The 22138-nt window shown below is 32.6% G+C and overlaps 4 protein-coding genes across 4 annotated transcripts; 1 reads left to right on the plus strand and 3 right to left on the minus strand.

Annotated features, from left to right (window-relative positions):
• Nucleotides 1–2674: 2674 nt before the first annotated feature.
• On the minus strand, nucleotides 2675–2980 carry LOC107471409 (protein GLUTAMINE DUMPER 5-like). Its single transcript, XM_016090870.1, has one exon. It carries the CDS (start codon nucleotides 2978–2980, stop codon nucleotides 2675–2677), a length of 306 nt encoding a protein of 101 aa, XP_015946356.1.
• An 8980-nt stretch (nucleotides 2981–11960) lies between these two features.
• On the plus strand, nucleotides 11961–17492 carry LOC107471512 (uncharacterized). Its single transcript, XM_016090999.3, has 12 exons — nucleotides 11961–12167; nucleotides 12660–13592; nucleotides 14259–14371; nucleotides 14473–14592; nucleotides 14700–14787; nucleotides 15178–15269; nucleotides 15366–15470; nucleotides 16196–16305; nucleotides 16428–16515; nucleotides 16599–16634; nucleotides 16749–16845; nucleotides 17207–17492. The coding sequence occupies exons 2-11, from the start codon at nucleotides 12746–12748 to the stop codon at nucleotides 16830–16832; spliced, it is 1683 nt and encodes a 560-aa protein (XP_015946485.1). The 5' UTR covers nucleotides 11961–12167; nucleotides 12660–12745; the 3' UTR covers nucleotides 16833–16845; nucleotides 17207–17492.
• Nucleotides 17493–19121: 1629 nt separating this feature from the next.
• Nucleotides 19122–20259, minus strand: LOC107471408 (uncharacterized). Its single transcript, XM_016090868.1, has 2 exons — nucleotides 19619–20259; nucleotides 19122–19179 (listed from the first exon to the last, which is right to left on the minus strand). Exons 1-2 carry the CDS (start codon nucleotides 20257–20259, stop codon nucleotides 19122–19124), a joined length of 699 nt encoding a protein of 232 aa, XP_015946354.1.
• Nucleotides 20260–21367: 1108 nt separating this feature from the next.
• Nucleotides 21368–21934, minus strand: LOC127743076 (uncharacterized). The gene is made up of 2 exons (XM_052255730.1): nucleotides 21751–21934; nucleotides 21368–21636 (listed from the first exon to the last, which is right to left on the minus strand). The coding sequence occupies exons 1-2, from the start codon at nucleotides 21932–21934 to the stop codon at nucleotides 21368–21370; spliced, it is 453 nt and encodes a 150-aa protein (XP_052111690.1).
• Nucleotides 21935–22138: the final 204 nt, after the last annotated feature.

A 22138-nucleotide genomic window follows, 5' to 3' on the forward strand; every position in this document is an offset into this window, starting at 1 on the left:
CATAATATCTATTTAACTTTTTTTAAAAATAATGAATAAATTATCTTTTTATGAAATGTTTAGGATCATTAAAAAAAGTTAGTTTGCTTATCATGTCTTGATAAAGACTTCGTTGAAAATTACATCAAGTTTTTTTATACTCTTCACTTTTTCGTGTTCAAAGCATCAAAAGAACATAAATAAAATGAAATTGAAATTGAAATTGAAATGAAAATAAAATGCAAATCCAACAAAATTTATATATAATTGCCTAAACATTAGTCTCTCTAGCAAGTCCAATCAGATCAGCGTGCAAAGTGTAAAGTATCATATATAATAGAATTAAATGAAACGGAATTACATGAAATGAAATGAGAGCGAATTAGAAAATAAATTAAATTTCCTTGTTAACAAAAGAGCAGAGGAACTTGCAACCAAAAACAATGTGATTGAGTAAGATGGTGAAGTCACCCCGCGATTCAGGGTGTTCTGATTGTTTGTCCAGCACGCTGTGCATCTGCGTTACGGTTCATTCTCTTCAAGCATAATGAGTGAGATTTTGATGTTCCGGTTGGATTGAGTTTGAGTAATTTAAGTTAATCATTATAAGTCAATTTATTTCTTTCAATAATAATGTGACACGTTACAAGAATAATTTACTCTTTAAAATAAAAAAGGTTGAATAGAATTAACTTAACATATAAAAAATTAAGTTAACTATTTATTTTGAAGGAAAAAATCTCTTTTTCACTCACTTTAGTTCATTTTTTGGGTTAAGTATGTATTTAGTCTTTAGAGTAAGGGTTAAAAAAATTTTTTGTCATTAACCTTTTTTTGCTTATAAAATTATTTCTAAGGTTTAATTTAGTTTTAAAAATGTCATTCAGACAAAAATACCCTTCCTCATTCTCTCTTAAAATAAATCAAAAACAAAAACAAAAACACAAGCTAAAGCTGAAGCAAAAACAAAACAAGAACAACCAGAAGCAGAAGAACAAGAACAATGAATAATGGAATTAGAAAAAAGAACAACAACAAAAACAACCAGAAATAGAAAAAAAAGAACAACAACAATGGATAATGAAATCAAAAGAATAACAACAACAAAAGATCCAGAAACAGAAGCAACCAAAAACATCAACAAATCCACAAATAAAAAAAATTCAACCATATAATTAACAGAAAAAATAAAAGAATTGGAACCATAAAAAGCACAACGACGAGTGATCGGCGACTGAGCGAGGAGGAGGAGTAGAAACGGCAAGTGGCGCGCGACATCCTTTTTTTAGTTAGAGGTATTTTCGGGAATAAAAATTAAAAAATTGGTAAAAAGAACGATTTTAAAATTAAGTTAAATCTTAGAGACGATTTTGTAAGAAAAATTTTTTTTTAACATCTACCTTAGAGATCAAAATTATACTTAATTAACCCTTCATCTTTATCAATATCACTATCACCACAATAGCACACATCACCATCATTGACACTTCCACAAACGACAACATCTCCGATGTTTTCTTTTTTAAGTAGTAAATCAAATTGCTACTGTTTTATTTTGTAATTTACCAATTATGTTTTACACCATATCAGTATAACCAAAACATCTAAAGGCTATTATTTTTAGGAATGACAATGGATTTTTATAGAAGTGGGATTTTTTTTCGTTTCTGTTTTTGTTTAGTAAAATGTCTTTTATTTATCTCTGCGAGAGAGTCGGATACATACAGATATTCATGGGTATTAAATTTTAAGTTTTTTAAAATAAAATGAACACAATTATAATAAAATCTAATACAATTCAAATAAATATATCAAATCAAACATAAATCAACATAATAACCACACATAAAATTTTCAATATATAAATTAAAATGAAATAAATTAGAATTATTAACATAATTTATATATAAGAGTATTTCAATAAATTTTTTTACGAGAATTTTGTTGGTCTCTGTGGAACGGATACTTCAATATCTATTTCGTTCCCATTTATTTGTGGGTTAAATTTCCGTCTTTGTGAAAATTTTACGATCCTGTTAATATTTTTGTTATAGATAATCTTTGCAGATATTGACGAATGTGAATTTCTTTTGTCATCCTTAATATTTCAATTCTTTAATTTATATGTGTGTACGAAAATCACATTGACTTTATAATACAAATTACAAAATCACAATTTAAATTAAAAAAAAAGAAATTTACATAAAAAAATAATATATGTCCAATACAATTTTTCCACCTTTTGTGTTCTACTTCTTTGGCCGTGTGTTAGATAATTTTTGTCATCAGTATATTTTAAAATAAAATGTGATCAATTTATTCGTTCACCTAAATAAATACGAAAATTTGAATTAATTTTTGTACATATTATAATTCATTATTTATACTAAAATTTAAAAAACTAACTAGAGTGTAGCCAATTTAGAACTAACTAATTTAAAAATAATTTTTATTTTTAATTTTAAAATTCAAAAAATCAAAATAAATTTTTTTATAATAAACTTATTTTTCAATTAATTGACTCTAAGTTAGCTACACCTAGTTAATTTCCAAAGAGAATCATTGTACTACAGCAATGATGTATAAAGACATCTTCATGTAGCCACGAACCAAGATACTGTGATTTGTGCAATTTTCGCATCGGATTATCCCACACAGGGACAATCTAAATTGCAATCGATGAAAACCTGTTGCTCTAAACGGATTCTTGAGTGTGGCATGTGGACGATGACATAGGCTTGGCCAAGTATGTAGGGTTGCTATCTCCAGCCATTATAACAACAATCTTAGGCTCCGAATCTTCCACTTCCATTCCCGTTGTCTTTGCCGGCGAGGTATTATCGGTAGATGATGAAGAATGTTGTTGATTGTGATAAGAACAAGCTAGAAGCATCAATGCCATTGCAATGAGTCCAAACATGAATGCTAAGCCACCAAACAGGTACGGAGTTGGAGATGAAACGTTTCTCAAACTTGTTGCGCCTCCTCCTGCCGCATCCATTATGGAGTACTTTAATTTCTTGCAAATTGCAATTAAAGACCTCAATTATATGAATTTATTTTATTAAAGAGCATATAATTTTAGTGCTCCGTTGCTTTGCTTTGAGGATGGGTTTTAGTTACTTGTAGCCGTGTTATTGGGATATGGCATAGAAGGAGAAGGGATTTATTTATTTATATATGAATTATTGAATTATAAGGTGACTCACATTTACATTAATGGACCCACTCATGTTGAAATTGTGATGAATGGAATTTTTGTTGTTGTTATTCGTTTCTTTGGATAACATAGGCTAATGCTTGAACTCGTCCATAAATAATATATTCTTTCGTGTGTTTTGAAGCATCATATCCCGGGCATCCTCGCCTCTCTTGGAAGTTTCTTCATCATTAGGGTTATCTTTGTATATATATTAAAATCGGTTATCAGTATAAAATATACATTAAAAATTAGAATATAAATATACATTAAAAATAAATTAAATTATATATAAATATATTAGTAACTGATTTTAGTAACTAATTTTAATATATAAATAATTTTTTATGTATATGTTTAAATATATATGAAAAAAATTAACAATTTTAGTTTATATTGGTTATTACTATTTTTGTGGTTAACATTTCAATACCTTTAACTAAATAGTCCAGTATTATATTTTTAGCTAATGTTTTTAAATATTAATAATTAATTATTAATTAAAAAAATTATACTGGTTTGATCTTAGAGCATTGATATATATATTATTTTTGTTCTCTCCTTTTTGCTTTTAATGAAAGTTCTATGTGGCTATCTGTTATTTCATCTTTCACACATGCATTGCATCCCAAAGTCAAAGAAGGCCCCAATCTTGAAACGATTATATAATTTTTATTTTAAGAAAATTGAGAACTATTATAGACTTCTTTGGGAAATAACGTAAATTTGAAATTAGTTATTTTTATTAAAAAATAATTTATAAAAATAAAAAAATAATTATTATATGTTTATGTATATATTATACATATTTCATATATTTTCTAATAACATAATCAACTACCAATAATCAAACTTTTTCTATAATAGAATGATCAAATATTTTGCCACAAAATATTAAAAAAATCAATTTTTTTTCTGGAACATTGAAAATAGTCACAAATAATCATTATTCTATTTTTCTATTTATATATATTATAAATGTAAATAAATCAAGTTTAGTTATAAATATTTTCTTCATCAAAGTGTCTATAAGTCAACGAAAATTAGCAATCATGATATACAAATATCATGTATGCATAGTTAATGCATGGTTAAAACTTTTAAAAAATATTACATGTTTACTTAAAAGAATTACATAATATACAGTTGCGGAGCTTGAAACAAAATTTTGGGACCAGATAGAAGATAATTGTTAAGATATCTTTTATATGGACTCATTTAAGATAAGTTCGTCTAACCTCATCTCTCTAATTTGAGTGATATTGCCTAATTTAAAGCCGTTTTCTAGGGTCTCATTCCAAAGAATTAAGGTCAAACTCATCAGATGCAACTCTTTGAACTTTTAAAAGTTGTATTTCACTTTTTTGTAATTCATTAAAGTAGAAAAACTATCTATATGTGTTGATATTGTAAAAGTTATATATTTTTTATCAATTTATACAAATACAATAATATCAATACTTATTGAATATTCTAATAATTTTTATCGTATAAAAAATTAAATTAAATAAATAGTAAAATATAAAATAATATTAAATTACATAAATAAAAAATACCTAATTTTTTGTATTTAAACTCAAAGGTAGAGAAAATGTTACTTATTGAGTAAAAAATTACGAAATATAAATACACTTAGTTCAGTCCAAATCCAACAAGATTTAAATATTTAGAACTAAAATTTATTGTGCAATAAAAATAAAAAATGAAAATTAAACTTTGATATTTTAAATTATAGTAAAATATTTGAACTAATTAAATTATTTTTTATTTTCTAAAAAATACTACTAATTTTTTAATAAAAATTTAGAAAGCCATAATCCCTTATCTTAACTAAGCTCTGTCCGTGATAATATGCATGTTAATGTTATGATGTTATGTTCAGTTGTTCACTTATCATTTGTGTATTTATCTTTAAGCTGGGCATGCAAAGACAGATATATAATACTATATCCGCTACAAGATGGATCAGTATCTGTATTAATATTGAGGAAATCGTTGAATATCTTCGGTATGCGACTACAATAGGAACTTCGTCCCTTAATTAGTTGCTTGTATAATAAGCTCGATCTCTCTAGCAGATGCTGATCCAAGTCTTTTGCCAACACAAGAAATGTATTTGATATCGTAATATTTGTGTTCTTAAATGATCCATTGCATCATCCACGTAACAACCAACGCCATGCTGGATGTGGAAAGTGGAAACTAAAGAAGGAAATAAATATTTGTTGTATTTTTAAATTATTCAAAAATTATTTTGTTGATAATATTTTTTAGTTTATGTTTAAAAAAGAGATTAAAATTGAGAGACAAAAATTAAAAAGTCTTAGTATTGTGTTTAATTTAAAATAAAAGTAGAGATAAAAATATTTAAAATTACATAAATATCTTTAAATTTAAAATACAACTCTAATCCAAATCTAATTTTATTTTTGTCATTAATCAAATGCAATTGTAACCCAATCCAGTCCCTTTTTTCCTCTCTTCTAAAATTTTAACCGAAAAGGGAAGGAATCCTCCAGTCTTTCCTGCTGTCAATAGCACCGCCAAGGATTCCGAACGAACAAGGTGCATCTGCAAGTCTCCAACGGTTCACAATCGCGCTACCAAGTACTTCTCGAGGTTCGTGTTGTTGCCGCCATTTGCGCGCCTCTAGGTCTACGTAGCCACCATCACTACCGTCTCGGAGCTGTCTCTTTGGTCTCTTCTGTTTTTCTCTGGTCTCCTCTATTTACGGATGCTGTGCAAGTCTGGTAGGTATAAAACGTTGTCATTTTACCTTATTTGAGAAGATGAGAACACAGGGAATAAGAAATGAACTTCGATGGCGACTCACCTACCTAGCGGTGGCTACGACAGCGGCTACGACGGCGGCAACGAAGTGGCTATCCTAGCATTAGCGATGCATAGGCTGCAACTGGAGGTCTTTGAAGAAAGAATGAGAAGATGAAAGAATGATGGGCTAGTAAGAATGAAGTCCTAATTTGATTTATACAAAGGGTAAAGTTAGAATTTCATTCTCCATCTCCAAAAATTTCAGCCTCCTATGTCTCCACTTTTTGAAAGTACTGAAATACTGGAATTTCGGAAACGGAGACTGAAATTTTAGTACCAGTCTCTGGACCAACAACCATAATATTAAGTCTCAATCCCCCAATTTCCGTTCCAATACCTCAAAACAAACGCATTCTGACAGATTTTTTTTTTTGCAACTAAACCTTTTAGATACTGAATTGATAATTAACTCTTATTTTTCTGTCCAAATCTAAGGTGGTAAACGGTCTGCATCGTTAAAATATGCCAATAAATAAGGTGAATTTGCTTGCTCTACCAAACATGTGGTTGAAAAATTTTACCCCACCTTACAAAATAAAGGTAGGTCTAGGTTAAACAGGATAAATATAGTGGGTAGTGTAAGAATCCGAGATTAACAACCGTTTAAAAATAAAATGAAATAACAATTTATTTGCTCGGAACAAATTTAAAATTTTAAAGGTGAGATTTGAATTCAGTGAATTTTTTTGAGTGAAAAAAATTGCGTAAAAATGCGTACCGGTAAATTAGCCGGCAGTACCGGCTTAAGTCTGTTCGGTACTACATGAGAGTGATAAAACTGTAGAAAAACTTAAGAAAGTATTTAAAATAAAAAATCGGACACTAATCTTAAAAGTTTTAGCCCAAAATTGAACAAAACGAATCTAAAACACTACGCGGTTGGACCGGGCCCAAGTCCAACGTATATAACACACTAAATGAACCCATTTCAGCCACATTAACACTTACAGAGTGAGGGTTGCAGGTGAGTGAGTTGAGAGGAGAAGAAGAAGAAAAATACTATTCACTCTTATCTTTAATTGCTCATAACTTGAGTTACGGTGCTTCGATTTGCATGTCATTTGCAGCCACGCATAGCTCTCGCTGAGCCTGTCATTTTTATCTAACAATTGCTGGTAAGAACTCGAATTTCACACTTCTTTCTTCAGCCCTAAAAGTTTCAAAAATTTGGCTTTACTTGTTGAATAGATTTTGTAATTTTGGTTGTTTATGGGTGATCTAGCATTGGATTATTATTGGATTTTGTCCCAATACTGTCAGATAAGGTAAATTACTTCGAAATTCTTGTGGTTTGGTGTATTTTGAGCCCTATGATTAATGTATGGTAAATTGTATATATGTAGCTTGAATTATTGTGTTTGGGGTGAAGTTGGTGGAATTGGAGTTGGACTTTTGGTGGTGGAGCTTGTCAAACTTATTTGGAGATCGTTTTTCAGTGTTTTGAGTTGCGTGAGAATCGACCAAAGTATGGTTTCGATTTTCTTTATTTAATATGTAATATTTTATGAAACTTAGGCTAGTGGATCCTAGGATAGGATTGAATTGAATGAATGGTTGAATGAATTGTGTTTGTGGTATATGTATTTTGACGAAGATTGAACGGATTGTATGTTTTGGAGCTTGCTTATGATGGTATATTGATAAATAATTATTGTAATGGATTAGAATGGTATGACTGAGGTATGATTGAGGTTTGGATTGGAATTGTTGAGGTTGATGGTTTTAAAGAAGAATTGTTGAAAGAATTGAGAGTATATTTATGGTTTAGATAGTCATATAATTAAGGAATGGTTGAAGAAGGTTTATTATGGCTTTTGGGTTGAATTGAGGTTGTTTGGGCTGTGGAAAACTTGATTTGGCATTGAGAGTTTTAAAAGTTAGAGGTTTTGCAAATTTTTGTATAAACTAATTTTTTTAACTAATTTTGATCAGCTATAATTTGGTCCCAGATCCTCAATATTGATGAAATTTGATTTAAACGAAAGTTGGGTCCGAAAGTTTCGAAGAACAGATGAAAACTATTTTAAACGAAAAAGTTATGCGCGTTCAAAGTTCGGTACAGAAATTTGAATTCCGTAGCGTTTAAAATTTTTCAAGATTTTATGGCATATGTATGCGAACTGTTGCACGCGATGCGGGGACTGGCTGCTGCCAAGCACCCTTGTGTATGCGGCACAGGCATGCGTATGCGAAAATGACACTCTTACAAGTATGCGTACGCAGCATGTTGCACTCGGCCTGAGTCTCCCTTGCTGTTTTGAGGACTCGCGTACGCAAATGAAGCGTGCGTACGCATGACCCCTGTTTTACTAAAAATTTATCTTCTTGCAATTTCAACTGGTTCTCTAACTTTCTAAACTTCTTTAAATATTGTTTTAAGACTCCTAACTAGTAATTAGACTTTGAGGCTAGTGAGGATGGATTGGTAACTTAGACTAGATAATTTCTATTTGAATTTAGAAGATGAAGACTTAGGGTTGCAAAGTTCTGTGGATGGAATGACTTGAGTGGATTGGCAGAGAGTTGAGATGATAATATATTGAGAACTGATGATGAGTTTGAGACTTGGACATGAATGATTGTGATGAGATGAGTAATAATGAACTTGTGCTATGAGCAGTGATCACTGAGATTTATTCTGTACTATTGATATATTGAAATTGATGAGTCGTTATGCGCTTGGCAACGACAGTGGTTAATCCTGGTTGTCGAGGTCGCGGCACTGCTGTAAGGAGTAAGGACGATGGTTAATCTTGCTTACGTTGAGATGTGAGGTTTTAGGCTGAGTATTCCGCTCGTATCCTTTCGGGTTTCAAGAGTGTGTCGAGCATTATATCCCTGGATAGTGTGCCGGGTACTATATCCCTGGGGTACCAATTATTCGTGACTGTAAGGCTACATCTCGAGGGGATGTGTCGGGTTAGCAGTTGAAAATCGACAAGTGATATCACGACCAATAGGACAAGCATTTATCATGTGCATCTTCTATATGTTTGTTTGTTTTGCTTAATGCTTACTTGCATCCTGTGCCTAAATGTATAATATACTTACTTGCTTCTTGAATACTTGCTATAAATGTATACTACTTGTGTTTTACTTGCGTGCATTATTTGTATTTTTTCTGCTGAGATTGAGGAGACTTGGTAGGCGGTGGCGATAGGATCTCATGGATGATAGGTTGGTGAAGGTTGTGGGACAGCGGTGTTTATGTTAGTTACAAATTCCTTAAGTTAGTTTGCCCTATTATTGGTTTAAGTTATATATTTCTTTAAGTTTGAATCTTGTATCGGTGTGAAGTTCTAGGATTGTCTTTGGCGTCCCGAAACCTTATATCTTTTCTGTTGGGTACTGTTACCATACTGAGAACCCCTAGTTTTCATACCATATGTTGTTGTTGTTTTTCAAATGCAGGTCGCAACCCATCTCGGTGAGTTTGCGGAACGGTGACGGGGCAGATGATCTCTTTTATCTGTTGGTCTTTTGGTTATTTTGATGTAGTTACAGTCTCTATTGCATTAATTGCGTTAGAGGCTTACTTTGAGAGTTAGGATGTTGCTATTTTATTTCAAAAATTCTATTATATTTCTATTTGAGCTAGCTGGCCTAAATTCTGTAGACTGTGACTAGTTTTCTTTTGTATATCATATATATACTTATCTTGATTTCTATATGTATTATGTTATCTCTTGCACCTTTACGCCTATAGTTAGTTCGTATGAACATTACGTGCTTTGTATCTCTATTTTTGAGCTTTATTTTTTCATCGGGATTCTAGTATTATTATTTTCTTCTATACATATTAATATATAAGCTTTAGAACTGTCGTAGTACTTTCTTATCTTTTGCTTTACGGCTAGAGATAAAGATTAGAGTGATAGAGTGGTACAAGTAGAGTGATGCTACATGTACACTTGATTTTGGTAACTAAGTCCAACCAAGTTAACCCAACTACAATAAAAATCACTCTAAAAATGAAACGTGTGACACGTGCTCCAATGCTCTATAAGCGCACAATTCAAAGAGCTTGCACTACATATACGAGTATTTCTACACTTTCTGCAGCACACAAATTTTTGAAGTATAACACACACAAATTAGAAAAGTAATATAAACTTAACAATATAACACACAAATTTTTGCACATAAGACACAAATTTTCGAATCATAACACACAAATTTTTGAAGCACAGCACACAAATTTTGCTACAAATTTTGCGACAACAAAATTTATGTGTATATTCTTTTATTGAGTTCTATTACACCATATCTCATCACATGTGTAAATCAAAGTGAAACAACACAGACCCCTTCATTAAGCACACAAGTAATCAAAGCTAATAGCTTGGTAGCTTACACTAATTGACAGATATCATTAAACAAATTCTTGTTTATTATAGCACATAAATATTTAAGCGTATCATATATTTTTGTTTAGCATAGCACACAAATTCACATATATAGCACAAAAATCAGAATCATAGAATAACACTAATTTTTCAAACAACTCAATTAAGAAAACTAAGAACATTATAAATAACCATAATTAAGAAAAAAACAAAAAAAAATATACAATAGCACACAAATATCTGAGTATAAAAAAACAACACAAGATAATCGAAATTCGAAGCTAATAGCCTGGTAACTCACACTATTTTGTCAGAAATCATTAAACAAATTCTAGTTCATTACAACACAAATATTTAAACATAGCACATATTTTTGTTCAACATAACATGCAAATTCATACAGATAGCACACAAATATTGAGTATAGAAAAATAATATAAAAGAGCATTTGTACTTTTTCAATTTCACTCAATAAAAAAGATACATTCAATGCACAAAGAAAAAGAAATTAAATAACAACAACAAGAAGACGTTGAAAAAGAAAGAAGAAAGAAGGAACATATGGAGGAGGAGAAGGAGGAGGAGGAAAAAGAAGAAGAAGAAGAAGATGGTGGCAGCGGCAGCAGCAACGACGACGATAGTGGTGGTGGCGACGGACAAAGACGAATCCAGAAATCTAAGAGTGGAGAGGTCGAAAATTAAAATTTTATATAATCATATATAATGTCATATATTTGATAATAGATATAATTATAATTATTTTTTTAATTAAAAAATTAATAAATACTTGTCAAATAAAAAAATTATTTCAGTCTTTAAAATTTTTTATGATTTTACATATAATAAAATATAAAATTATTTATTTTTAAATATTTTGTTAATTAATTTACTTCATTAAATATTTATGTGACGGTAGATTATATTTTTATATTTTATATCATTAAAAAATATTGTAACACTCTCACTACCAGAATGTCACGCTTCCGGCTGCGCCACTCTGATAGCAAGAAGTATTATGACTACTTTACGTACTAAATATTAAAATAGGAGCCTGTGACTTAACACCGTATCGCTGATTTCTTTGAAAACCAGAAAAGAAATACTTTATCCTAAAAAAAAAAACAAGCAGGCATAGATTCATATACAAGGCTTCTTACATAATATCTTTTAATATAATATATATAAATCATACAACTTGGTGGTTAAATTTTTAAAAAATTTAGAATTAATTCAATAATATTGTTTAATAATTAGAGTCAAAATTTTGTATTTGTTCTACTTATTTATATCGAAGAATATCCTTTTTTTTGGTGATATTAAAAAAAGGTTTGTATATTGTTAAATTAGTCATTAATTTTTAAAAAATTAATTATTAAAAATATATTTAATACAAATAAAAAAATTTAGAATAAAATTTAAATAAAATATAAAACTCACAAATATTTTTAAATTTTTTTAGCAAACTTCATGGTCAAAATTAATACTTTACCTTTTAAATAAATAAAACTTAAAACGACGTTGTTTTAGTGACAGTAATATTTTCTTTTTGATTTTTACCAAAAGCCCCTTTTTTCTCCTAATCCCCTCTCTCACACAGTCACACTCTATTCCTAAACTCTCAGAAAAACTCTCCGGCCTCCGCTCTTTCTGTGCTCGGCGCCGCCGCTGCTGCTTCTGCTCCTTCCCCTCACGTTCGACGTCGTGTTTGCTAAGTTACTGGTCGGTGGCGATCAGTCTTCGCCTGTTCTTCTCCGCCATTCGCCTCTGCTTCTGCTCCGCCGTTTCTGCCGCTTCCTCTCTCTTTCCTTCGGGTACATTTTCACTCTCCAGCTCCATTATATCTCTTTCAGAATTAGAAATAGCATTTAGTTGTGGCTGTTAGTTTGTTACATGTTTGTCGCTTAGTCTGTTACTCTGTTAGTGTTAGTAATTTGATAATTGATTCTCTGCTATGGCTGTTACTCTGTTGATGATTGTAGGTTGTGGCTACCGAATGATTCTGAGTTGGTTTGAGTGTTGGACATTTTTCAGGATGTCTGAGAATGCACCAGGAAATAGAACTTTTAATTGTTATATCAGAATCTGAACTTAGATTGCTTAATCATGAATTGTTGTAATCTAATTGTGAAGGATTTGAATGCACTGCAGCACAAGAGAACTTCTGTTTTGACTATGTGCTTTGTGGTAACATTGTTAACTTAGACGGCTTATATTTGTGTAAAATTTCTATATGAAATGTTTCTTTCGTAGTACTAATATATATATTTATTTACTTTTTTGTATTTTATAAATATTTAAAACAGGAGGTAAACTCTTATGTTCTACAAGTTGACTCAAGGTGATCTCCGCTAATTTACTTAGAGTTGCAAGTTTGACATCCTTGGGTAGAATGTCTAGTGAGGCAAGCTTAAGGCTTAAGCTCAAGAAAAAGGCTAAGCTAGTTGGAAAAACTTCAAGAAATTCTGGGAGAACTAAAAGAAATGAGGGTTCTTTTGAAGCTAAAAATGGAAATGGTGGATTTACTGGGAAATTGAAGGAAAGGGTGAAGTTCAAAGGAGGTGAAGAAGGATTTGGTGTGAGAAGAAATGTGAGAACTTTGGATTATAGTGGGAAGGACGGTGGAAGGAAGAAGAGAATTTATGGTAAGGAAGAAGAGAAATTAAAAACTAAGGACAGTGGAAGGAAGAAGAGAATTTATGGTAAGGAAGAAGAGAAATTTAAAACTAAGGATAGTGAGGTAGTGGTTGAGAATGGGAAGGTTTTGAATGGCGTAGCAGCATCGAAGAAGAAAGGCTCGTTGAAGAGAGGGAGTGATCGGAAGTTGAAAGATGAAGTTGTTGGACTGAGGAGTTCGACCAATGGGGGGAGGATGTGGGTTCAAGGTAAACAAAGGGACAGTGCCGGGTCTGAAGCAAAGAATTTGAGTCGAAAGGCTATGGGCAAGGAGAGTGTTGTATTGGCTACGAAACTGAAAGGGAATGTGAAGGAGGATGATTATGGTAGTGGTTTATTGAAGAAAAATAGAGAAAAGAAATCTGAAGTGAGCAAGGAGAAAAGCCTAAAGGTTGCATCTCCTCTGAGTTCTGGCAAGAAGAAAGCCCAAGATAAAGCAGGGTTGGAGGGTGATGATGATGCCGAGACACAAGACATTAAGCCAAAGAAGAAGAAAAGGATAATCAAGATTGACCCGAATGATATCTCAAACAAGAGACTAGATGATGGCATTGGTATTGATGGTAGGTAACTTATATTCCTCTCTTTGTATAATATATGCTGTTTGCCTGTTGTTCTTTGTTTTATTTAGATTGCATATTTGCATTAGGATCTCTAAAATTTCCAGTAATATACTGGTGATTAATAAAGGTTTGATAATGATTTTATGTTTCCCTAATGATTTTATGCAACCTCTCCTTTTCCATGAGCATAAATGTCAAACCCAGATTTCCACTACACCCACTTTGTTTTTTTTTATAGTTTGTACAGTCTTAGTTTTTTTGAAGAACGTGGACATCTATGCCTTCTCCATTGAGGAAAATATTAGGTTTATTACATTTAAACTAAGTATATCCGAGGACTTACACATGAACTAAGAACAACATGCTAGGAATTCAGCGGTGCCAATGAATCAATTATATGTTTGTCCTGAATGAGGTTGAAGGTTGAGACTCCATGCTTAACATCTGCTTTGTGTAGACTGTCTTTGTTTTTGTGTTTCAATCTAGAAGCTACAAAGGAATGATCAAGAAGGTGGAGTTCTATGTTTCTGTTTGGGGCTCAGACCAACTTCCTGTAATATTTGTCTGTGGAACACCCATAATTACTTATTGTTTTTCTCGAATGTGTTTCTATGATTTACATGAGTGCTTTGAGGACTTCCCTTTTGATACCCAAAGTAATTTCAGGAAGTAAAGAAGTGAAGAAAAAAGAATGTGAGGAAGAACATCAGATGTCCAAGAATGCCCAATTCCGTGCGATACAGCCTACCCCTGAAATACTTTCTTTTGTGGAACAAAATGTAATTTGTATGAGTAGGGATATGGTTGTGTTGATTATGTTGTTCATTCATTGTTGCTATGAATGTATTTTGATTGCTTGAACAATGGTTATTATTTGCAGCTTTTGGGGAGGAGACGTTTGATTGACTTAAAAAGGGCAGGCTATAACATAGATCTTTCTGCGCCATTAGACAATATTCCCTTCTCCAGCAGTTCGGAAAGAGAGAGAATTGAAGAAAATGTATGCGACTGCTTAATGCATTTGACATAATATACTTGTAGAATTATTAAAGACACTCATAAGTAGTTTGTTCAACGCTGACATTCGATGCTGATTACCTGCAACAGGCTTTTAGGAATAAATTGGAATTTTTTGCTGCCGCAAAAGCCTCATCATCATTTCCGGCTCCTAATCTGCCAGAGATTGCATTTGCTGGTAGGATTGAGCAAACATCAATTCATCTCTATTTATTTGTCTCTTTGTTTTTCTTGGTTCACTTCTATTATTTTATTGCACTGTTGCATTCAATTGGTTACTAGGTAACTTTTATCTTGTTTCTAGTTCCTTTTCTTATCTGTTTTTATCTTTGCTGTATCTTTGATAAAAAAACCTTCGACTTTGTAAAGTTGTTTGATGTGCTTATTATTATGTAATTAACTAATTAACTAATTATTATAATAACAACAAAAATTTAACTAAAAGTAATTTGGTTATTCTTATTGAGTGTTGGTGCAATAATAACAAATATTTCAGGGTAGTTCTTAACATAGATGTCTCAAGAGACAAGTACAATGATATTATTTTGATTTATGTTCTTGTTACCAGGAAGGTCAAATGTTGGGAAGTCATCACTTCTTAATGCACTCACTAGACAGTGGGGGGTTGTACGAACGTCAGACAAGCCTGGCCTTACCCAGGTGACTATGCTCTTAAAAGTTGTCATGTATGGCAATTCAAAAGATAGGTATCAAAATTTTGAATATTTTGTTGATCTAATAATGAATTTTATGCAGACAATTAACTTCTTCCAATTGGGAAAGAAGCTTTGTTTAGTTGATTTGCCAGGATATGGATTTGCATATGCAAAAGAAGAAGTCAAAGAAGCTTGGGAAGAGCTTGTAAGTTCACAGATTTTATTTTATCTTTTAGTGTTCATGTCTTAAATCCTCACAAGTGCAATCATACCACACATGCTTGTCTGTTTAGGTCATGGCAGCTAGCATGAGAAATTGATAGAACACTGTTAAGGCAAAACAGAAACAACTCAACAACGAATAGAACTAGAGTAATTTTCTTATTTTAATACTCTGAAGAGATGATCAAAAGCTCCTCAATTCAGGGAAATAAAGAAGAAATGACAAATAGAGATATAGCTGGAATTAGGTAACAAGCTAGAGTATAAAGAAGCTCTAAGCAGTCCAGAACTCAATCCTTTCATAAAACTTAAAATTAAAGTGTACTACCATAAAGGTAACTAGGTACGTCAGATCTGCCCCCTTCTATCTGGGCAATCTGTCCTACTAAGACTCAATTCTTGTTATTTACGGTCGTGACCTCCTATTTTCTCTTTTTTCTGTCTGTTTTCCTCCAATAAACTTTGTTAAATCCCTTAATTGGCCTTCCTACCATTGGGGTCTTATCAGTGGCCTACCAGTTCATAACTGTTATATTAGTAGGATAAGTAAAATAGACTTATGCGACTGATTTTGTGTGCTCTAAATCTAAACTATAAATGTCTTGCATTCATATGCTGCTTTCAGCTTTACAGTTAAGTGCACCAAGCAGGGTATTGAAATCATGTTTGTCTTTTCCTTGTTATATTAAAAGCACTGGTTAATTGTAGGTGAAGGAGTATGTTTCCACAAGAGTTGGACTCAAACGCGTGTGCCTTTTGATTGACACGAAATGGGGTATGAAGGCAAGAGATTATGAACTGATTGAATTAATGGAAAGGTACAACACACTTGTTCAATTCGTGCCTCACACATAGAAGCATGGCTTAATATGTGTTCATATAACACCAAATGGTACATGTCCATATGCTTAAATTTATTTGATGAGTGATATCAACCCAGATCAAAAACTAAATACCAGATAGTATTAACCAAGACAGACACAGTTTTCCCAATCGATGTGGCACGCCGGGCCACACAAATTGAAGAGGTAATATTCAAAACTATCATTCAGTCTGAAAGTCAATGTTATCCTTTTTGGAGATTGAAAGTTTCTTTTTGGCTTGTCCACAGAGCCTCCTGCAGAACAAGTCTGTAGTTCAGCCTCTGGTAAACTTCTTTCTGCAGATTTCTTCATACTTCTCTCCCCCCCTTTTTTTTTTCATATAATATCGTTGGAACTTGGAGGTAAGTTATCTCTTCACTGTCTTTTGTCTATTGCAGATGATGGTAAGCTCAAAATCTGGAGCAGGTATCCGAAGCTTAAGAACAGTTCTTGCCAATATAGCTAGATTTGTCAAAGTATAATACATATCACAAGGTGAATATTTTTATTCTACACACATCATGTTAGGAGAAATTAACGGTTTCTTTTTATTGTTAATGGTTTTCTTAACATGTAGGGCATATGTTAAAATTACAATTAAAAAAGTTTTTATAAAAAAATAAAAATATATAAAGTTTAAGTTTCTAATATATTTATTATGCATTTATTAAAGCAAAAATGTTTAAAAATTTCTACTATATTAATCTTAAGTTAGCTAATGGAAAAATAGAAATTATAGTCCTAAGTGATTAAGAACTTCCTTTAGTGACTTTGGACATTATTATCAGGGGTAAAAGTTAATAATTAAAGCTAGTTGCTCTAATTTGCCATCAGTAACATCTAATTTTGCTTGCAGGCCATGATCTTCTGCTGATGCAGATATTTTAGTCCGAGACTGAGGGGAACCACAAAGGAACAGTTGATTTTTTTTTACTTTATTTTTTTTTTAGTCTAAGGTGCTGATTTGATTTTCTTCTGATCTCTGGCTAAACCTAATCTTTGTTTTCTGTCGAATGAATTTGTCCAGTCACCTGTCAGAGAATGGTGAGGATGAATTTATCATTTTCAAATTCTGAGAAACGTTTTTGTTCCATAATGTGCATGATTAGAGATTTCAAACTTAGAGAAACAAAATTGTCCAATTCAGATATTGTTGGTGATTAATTTAAAATTTTACTCTTAATCAAAATAACTTCACTAAGCAAAATAGTAATTTACTGCATATGACTAATATGTAAATCACTCCTTTAATTTGAAAATTTAGTTGTTTAAATTTTACATTAATATTCGTGTTTCGCTTTTGCCCTTGTTTTCTCCGTGAACTTTGTTTCTTTTTTCCCCTTATTTTCTTTCCTCTGTAAACCATGCCATCTAGCTTGCACTGTGGTCCTTAAAAATAAATTGCTGCATATTTTTTTTTTATCACTTTGTTGAAAGGAATTTGGTACATGTGAAACAGCGTTCGTAGACACGGAAGGTAGGATAATGTAACGTATCTATAAGGATTGATACACAACCTTTCGTTATTTCGAGGTCACTTAATATTCACCAACAGTCCAACACAACGTCTGGAGTTTCCGACAACTGCTTGCACCAAAATAATATTGATTCTATTGAGGAAATGTACTTTGATTCCCTTTACGATGGCCTTCACAGTGTTTCCCCTGAAGTTTGAAAATATTATAAATGACAGGAGCAAGTTTTATATCGCATGGAAATTACATTATTGGACAATCTAGTTAACAAGGAAATCAAAAGAAATCATCCGAATATATCGAAGAAAATTGAAAATGTAGTAAAAGAGAAAGAGAAATGAGTCTTTGATATGGAAGGTGAAAATGGTGAAATAGAGAAGAGGAAGATGAAGTCATGAAACTAAACCCTCAGAAAGAGAAATGACTTGGTTTATATTAAGGAGGTCCACTAATTGACTTGATTTACAAGAAAGGTTCCTTGCGTTGCTTTTCTTGCCCTTCTCTTAGCTTAGCATTGATAAATCACGACCCAGAGCTAGAAATAAAGATGGCAAAAATTCTCGAGACGCCAAGATCTATAATGAGAAATACTGGTTCTTCTAATAAATTAGGTGTTCCTGTGTGGAAGTGAATTCCGGGGTGCTAGTGCTTGAACTTACTTTTTTTGGGAGTGAGAGGAAGGAAGGAACCTCGTCTTCTTGTAAGGACGCGGCGTTGGGCGCTCAAGTTAGTAAGAGTAGAAGATAAATATGAGTTATTCAGAATGAATAACGTACCTCTTTCATGTCAGGAGTGGATATATTTATAGAATTGTTGTGCTACAGACGGTTACTTAGTGAGTCTAATATTGTGGAGCTGTTAGTGGGTGATAACTGCTCTTTAGTGCTCTTCTTTAGAGAGATTTGCGGAGAGATTCCTGTGTTTATCTGAATTGACACGTAGTTATTTGATTTTATAGGATAAATTCGTTAGGAGAGTAAAACATGTACTCTCCATATACTCTTCATATAGTATGTGTGTATTTAGTTTTAACGGGATTCTAATTTATAGTTTTTCCTGAGTCGAATTATAGCCAACCAACAGATCACTAGGCAACTGCAACGGGAGGACAAGAAGCAAGCTTGGTAACAGATTATGTACTAACTACTAAAGATAATAACATTAGAAATAAGTGAAACAAGGACACCCGATTCGCCGACTTCTTTTAGTTGAATAACTCGGGCAACAACATTTTTTTTGCCGTGCGTAGAGTTTACGAAGCAGCCGCAAGAGACTAACAGAAGGAATCATGACAAGTCACAAACCAATGTAAGGGATAACAAAAGTAAGATCCGAAATGGCCCAATCCAGAGTACTGCCACATTCGGATGTATGTTTCAAAAAGAGGAAGGCTCTTAGACAGTTTTCAGTATAAAACTCATCTCAGTTTTTATTTATGATCTATTTGTCATAAAAAGTAATTTCACCTCAATTTTTGTGTCATAAACAATAAATAGAAACTAAAAGCATCTTTTTCTTCTCCATTAGGATGAACTAACTTTAGTCCCTATTGTGGTCCTACTTAATTAATTAATTAAAATACTTAAAGTTAATGTAATTAATTTTTTTCAATAATATAATTTAAATTTATAAATTTAAAGATAATTCACTATTAAAAGATATTAATATTAAATAAATTCATATATAACAATAATACACAATATATAATTTGGGATTACACTAATTTGTAAAATTACTTAATACAGAAAAAAATATAATTAAGCTCTATAGTTGACGACAAGCATTGTGATTGCCATATGTGTTCAATCAAGTCCTCTTTCAATTGTCTATGCTGCTGTCTATTTCGAAGTTGGGCATTTTTTTGGAGAAATTGATGGTATGGTGGAAAATCTTCTTCTCCCAGCTGAGGTTGTGATAAGCCATTTTCGACATCATCATACTCTAAGCCTTGAGCAAAATTTCCTGCATAAGTGTCTCTTTCATCCTCAACAATCATATTATGCAATATAATACAAGCTCTCATTATGTTGGCAAGCTTCTTCTTTTCCCAAAAGCGAGCTGGACCACGTATAATTGCAAAGCATGTTTGCAACACTCCGAATGCTCGCTCCACATCTTTTCTTTGCCCTTCTTGGTATTGTGCAAATAACTTGCGTTTCTCTCCTTGTGGCTTTGAGATTGATTTGACAAATGTGGCCCATTCAGGATAAATACCATCTGCTAAATAGTATCCCATAGTATAATTATTACCATTAATAGTATAATTTACCTCCGAAACACGGTCATTTAGAATATCATCGAACATTGGAGAACGATCTAACACATTGATATCATTATTTGAACCAGAAACTCCAAAGAACGCATGCCATATCCAAAGGTCTGAAGATACTACAACCTCAAGTACTATGGTTACAATCCCACGATAACCACTCATGTACATACCTTTCCACGCCTTTGGACAATTTTTCTATTGCCAATGCATGCAGTCAATGCTACCCAACATGCCAAGAAAGCCACGACCCTCTGCCATTTATAGCAGGCGTCGTACGTCATTTGGATTTGGTTTTCGCAAGTATTCGTCCTCGAACACCGAAATGACACCTTCAACAAATTTTTCCAAGCATTTAATTGTAGTGCTCTCGTCTATGCACACATAATCATCAACAGCATCAGCTGCTACGCCATATGCTAACATCCATATCGCAGCGGTACATTTTTGGAGTGGTGACAAGCCTCTTCTTCCAGCTGCATCAATCCTCTATTGAAAATACGGATAGACGTTTAAGAGAGCGTCTACTATCCGAAGGAACACATGTCTTCTCATTCAAAATCTCCGTCGAAAAATGTCAGCATTATACACCGGTTTATCTGCAAAGTAATATTGGAAAAGGCAATCATGTCCTGCTTCTCGATCTCTGTTGATCCATCTACAAAGAGTTGGGATAAAGCTTCTATCGATATCTTCTTCTTCTGAATCTTCGAGTAAACACCCATCGATCCAATTATCCATGAGTGTGTTATCTTGCCGTCTTCTTTTGCCATACAAAGCCTCATTAAACATATCATCAAAATTTCTAGCCATATCTAGAAATATAATTTTTAGTTCTCTTTCGAGGTGAGAAACAAGAGTTGAAGTGGAGTTACAGAGTCATTGATAGTTGATATTTGTAAGTGTGTCTGCAATAAGTACTTACTCCTCAATGGCTAGTTTTACAACGGCTACTTAACGGCTAGTTTTGCAATGGTTAGTTTTGCAACGGCTAGTTTTGCAAGGGCTCGTTTTACAACGGCTACTTAACGGTTAGTTTTGCAACGGCTAGTTTTGCAATGGCTAGTTTTGTAACGGTCACTTTCATGAACAATAATGGCACAATAATATAGACTAATTTAAAAAATTACATCAGAAATAAATAAAACAAACTTCATCACATACCAGTAATACGCAATAAAAATAAGAACATACTACATAACTCTACGAATACAAGGAACCATTAAGTAAACCACTTGGCGATTATTTTCTCACATGCAATTTTATGAAGAGCTCATAGTTTTTCACTCATTGTAGACGTATCAGCATTAAGTATTTGCATATCCATTTCCCTTTCCCTTTCCTTGGCCATCCTTTCCATTTCCCTTTCTTTTGCATTTATCTCCATTTCTTTAATATACCTCTGAGTTTTTAATTCTTGTTCTTTCATTGCCGCTTGAGCTTGTAATTCTTTTTCTTTCATTGCCGCTTGAATTTGTAACTCCTTCTCTTTGATTGCCATAATCTTTGCTCTATGTTCCCTCTCCTCTTCTCTTTTTTTCCCTATCCATTAGTTTCTTTTCTCTAACATTCTTAATATCTTCGATGAGAGATAATTTTTTAACAACCGATGATTTTTTTCGCTAAAATCTTCAGATATTTGTGCTTTTCTCTTACCTTTTCGCTTGCTCTTATTTGATCCTTGTGGGCAAACGGGAGAATCCACACCGGGTTCGTCAGCCAATGGTGTTTCTGGGTTTGATGAGGATGAGTATGCTCCAGTTGCACTAACCTTGGTTCTCTTTGAGCCGTCACTCTGTGTAGGTAGTTGAATTCTCCATTTTTGCTCCAACCTAAGCATGTTTCAATAAGTGAATTTTTGACCATAATTTGTGGAATAAAGTTTATAGGCCAACTCCTTTATATCATCAGCGTTCGAACCACTCCTTATGTTTCGACTAGCTTGATCGTAGCAACCAGCAAATTGTGCAACAGCCTTGTTGATCTTATACCATCGTTTCTTACATGCAACTACCCCCTTGTCATGTCAGAGCAAAATTCTACA

Source organism: Arachis duranensis, chromosome 10, assembly GCF_000817695.3.
Source record: "Arachis duranensis cultivar V14167 chromosome 10, aradu.V14167.gnm2.J7QH, whole genome shotgun sequence".
Classification (NCBI taxonomy): domain Eukaryota; kingdom Viridiplantae; phylum Streptophyta; class Magnoliopsida; order Fabales; family Fabaceae; genus Arachis; species Arachis duranensis.